General features: G+C 40.2%; 1 protein-coding gene across 1 annotated transcript; it reads left to right on the forward strand.

The window, feature by feature from the left end:
- The first annotated feature begins 1,881 nt into the window (after positions 1-1,881).
- On the forward strand, positions 1,882-2,784 carry LOC118366938 (gamma-crystallin M3-like). The gene is made up of 3 exons (XM_035749802.1): positions 1,882-1,947; positions 2,066-2,308; positions 2,432-2,784. The coding sequence occupies exons 1-3, from the start codon at positions 1,936-1,938 to the stop codon at positions 2,729-2,731; spliced, it is 555 nt and encodes a 184-aa protein (XP_035605695.1). The 5' UTR covers positions 1,882-1,935; the 3' UTR covers positions 2,732-2,784.
- The last annotated feature ends 324 nt before the right edge of the window (positions 2,785-3,108 follow it).

Consider the following 3,108-nt stretch of genomic DNA (forward strand, 5'->3'; position numbering starts at 1 on the left):
AATTTTGTTCAACAAATAAAACTATATTTTACATTTGAGATTCGTCAAATAGCCACCCTTTGCCTTGATGACAGCTTTGCACACTCTTGGCATTCTCTCAACCAGTTTCACCTGGAATGCTTTTCCAACAGTCTTGAAGGAGTTCCCACATATGCTGAGCAATTGCTGGCTGATTTTTCTTCACTCTGCGGTCTGACTCATCCCACCCCATCTCAATTTGGTTGAGGTCAGGGGATTGTGGAGGCCAGGTCATCTGATGCAACACGCCATCACTCTGCTTCTTGGTAAAATAGCCCTTACACAGTCTGGAGGTGTGTTGGGTCATTGTCTTGTTGAAAAACAAATGATAGTCCCACTAAACCCAAACCAGATGGGATGGTGTATTGCTGCAGAAGGCTGTGGTAGCCATGCTGGTTAGGTGTGCCTTGAATTCTAAATAAATCACAGACAGTGTAACCAGCAAAGCACCCCCACACCATAACACCTCCTCCTCCATGCTTTACTGAGGGAAATATACATGCAGAGATCATCCGCTCACAAAGACACGGCGGTTGGAACCAAAAATCTCACATTTGGACAGCACACCAAAGGACAAATTTCCACCGGTCCAAATTTCCATAAGTCCATTGCTCATGTTTATTGGCCCAAGCAAGTCTCTTCTTATTATTGGTGTCCTTTAGTAATGGTTTCTTTGCAGCAATTCGACCATGAAAGCCTTATTGACACAGTCTCCTCTGAACAGTTTATGTTGAGTTGTGTCTGTTACTTGAACAGACACATGATCTGTGAAGCATTTATTTGGGCTGCAATTTCTGAGGCTGGTAACTCTAATGAACTTATCCTCTGCAGCAGAGGTAACTCTGGGTCTTCCTTTCCTGTGGCGGTCCTCATGAGAGCCAGTTTCATCATAGCGCTTGATGGATTTTGCGACTGCACGTGAAGAAACTTTCAAAATTCTTAAAATGTTCTGCATTGACTGAACTTCATGTCTTAAAGTAATGATGGACTGTCGTTTCTCTTTGCTTATTTGAGCTGTTCTTCGCATAATATGGACTTGGTATTTTACCAAATAGGGCTATCATCTGTAAAACTTCAAACCCAGTTAGAAGGAAATCAATTCCACAAATTAACTTTTAACAAGGCACACCTGTTGAAATGGATTCCAGGTGACTGCCTCATGAAGCTAGTTGAGAGAATGCCAAGAGTGTGCAAAGCTGTCATCAAGGCAAAGGGTGGCTATTTGAAGAATCTCAAATATAAAATATATTTTGATTTGTTTAACACTTTTTTGGTTACTACATGATTCCTTGTGTTATTTCATAGTTTTGATGTCTTCACTATTATTCTACAATCTAGAAAATAGTCCAAATAAAGAAAAACCCTTGAATGAGTAGGTGTTATAAAACTTTTGACCGAGTGTATATATACATTAATCTATGTGATTGTAAAATACTTTCTTAACTATTAAGATAATATATTTTCTTTGCATTTATTGAATGTACCAAATGACTTAAAGCTATTCACAGTCACCAACCAACCCATGAAACCAAAATTTGGAAAGATTTATGGATTATGTCACGGCTAAAGCATAAAAACAAACTCAAGCAAAATAACACTTTCATTGAACATGTTTCACTAAAATACCTAGTGTGTTCTGAAATATGTACAACAGACCATTGTATACTATTTCCAAAAGCTCAGTTGTATTTACTTCTCAATGCAAACCCCCATTCTAAAGTCTTCATGGGATCCAGTCACATGGAAATGTAGGGAAAGCACTTCAGCACTCTATAGGCCTGTATACAGTGTTGCTGGGTCAGGGGTTTACACAATGGGGCCACAGATTCTTTGGGTTTGGTTAGGTATAAAAGTAAGGGTTAACACAGACAGGGCATCAGTTTAGCAACAGCACAGCTCAAAGAAACAATCGCAACCATGATGGGCAAGGTAGGCACAGCGTTTTAGCCTACAGTTTTAAGTTTATTGCTTGAATAATGGATGGTTTAGTCAATTACAATCGCAATATCTTTCCATTTTTACCAATGATTTATTTTTGCATTTTCAGATCATCTTCTACGAGGACAAGAACTTCCAGGGTCGTTCCTATGAGACCAGCCAGGACTGCCCTGACATGTCCTCCCACCTGAGCAGGTGCCACTCCTGCAGGGTTGAGAGTGGCTGCTTCATGGTCTACGACCGCCCCAACTTCATGGGAAACCAGTACTTCATGAGGAGGGGAGAGTACTCAGACTACCAGCGTATGATGGGAATGAACGACTGCATCAGGTCCAGCCGCATGATCCCCATGGTAGGTTGAAAATATTTAATCTTTAAAATAGAATAATCTTGCTCCTGAAAATACAACTCTCATATAACACAAGTTTACATCGGATTTATCTCATCAATGAAACCTATTATTTCCTCCGTACAGCACCGTGGAAACTTCAGGATGAGGATCTACGAGAGGGAGAACTTCGGAGGTCAGATGCACGAGATGATGGACGACTGTGACTCCATCCAGGAGCGTTACCGCATGTCTGACTGCCAGTCCTGCAACGTGATGGACGGCCACTGGCTGATGTACGAGCAGCCCCATTACAAAGGCAGGCAGATGTACATGAGGCCTGGAGAGTACAGGAGCTTCAGGGAGATGGGCATGGGAATGGGAGGCATGAGCGGTGGCATGAAGTTCATGAGCATGAGGCGTATTATGGACAACATGACCATGTAATTTCCTCAATTGTTGTATGAAAATTGTTGATTAAACGTATTTACACTGCTAAATTGACTTCTTTTTGTGATTATCTTACTGAGAGCACTCCATGTTTAAGCATTTCACTATTTCAATCCCTGCATCTTTAATATTTCAAAGCATGCAATAGATGTACTGTATGCTCGATGTACGATAATATCCAGTGATATCTCAGATCTAAATACATATGTATTACTGTGCACTTGTATTGGAAGAATGCGAATACAAGTGTACATTGTTAAGCTAATTATTTTCACAACTCATTTATTTACTGTTATAGGTTATCATAATCAGCCATATAGGCAACAATCCACAATATATTTGTATCTATAGTTGTAAGAAGTGAAGAATAATAA

This window comes from Oncorhynchus keta, chromosome 34, assembly GCF_023373465.1.
Source record: "Oncorhynchus keta strain PuntledgeMale-10-30-2019 chromosome 34, Oket_V2, whole genome shotgun sequence".
Taxonomy (NCBI): Eukaryota; Metazoa; Chordata; class Actinopteri; order Salmoniformes; family Salmonidae; genus Oncorhynchus; species Oncorhynchus keta.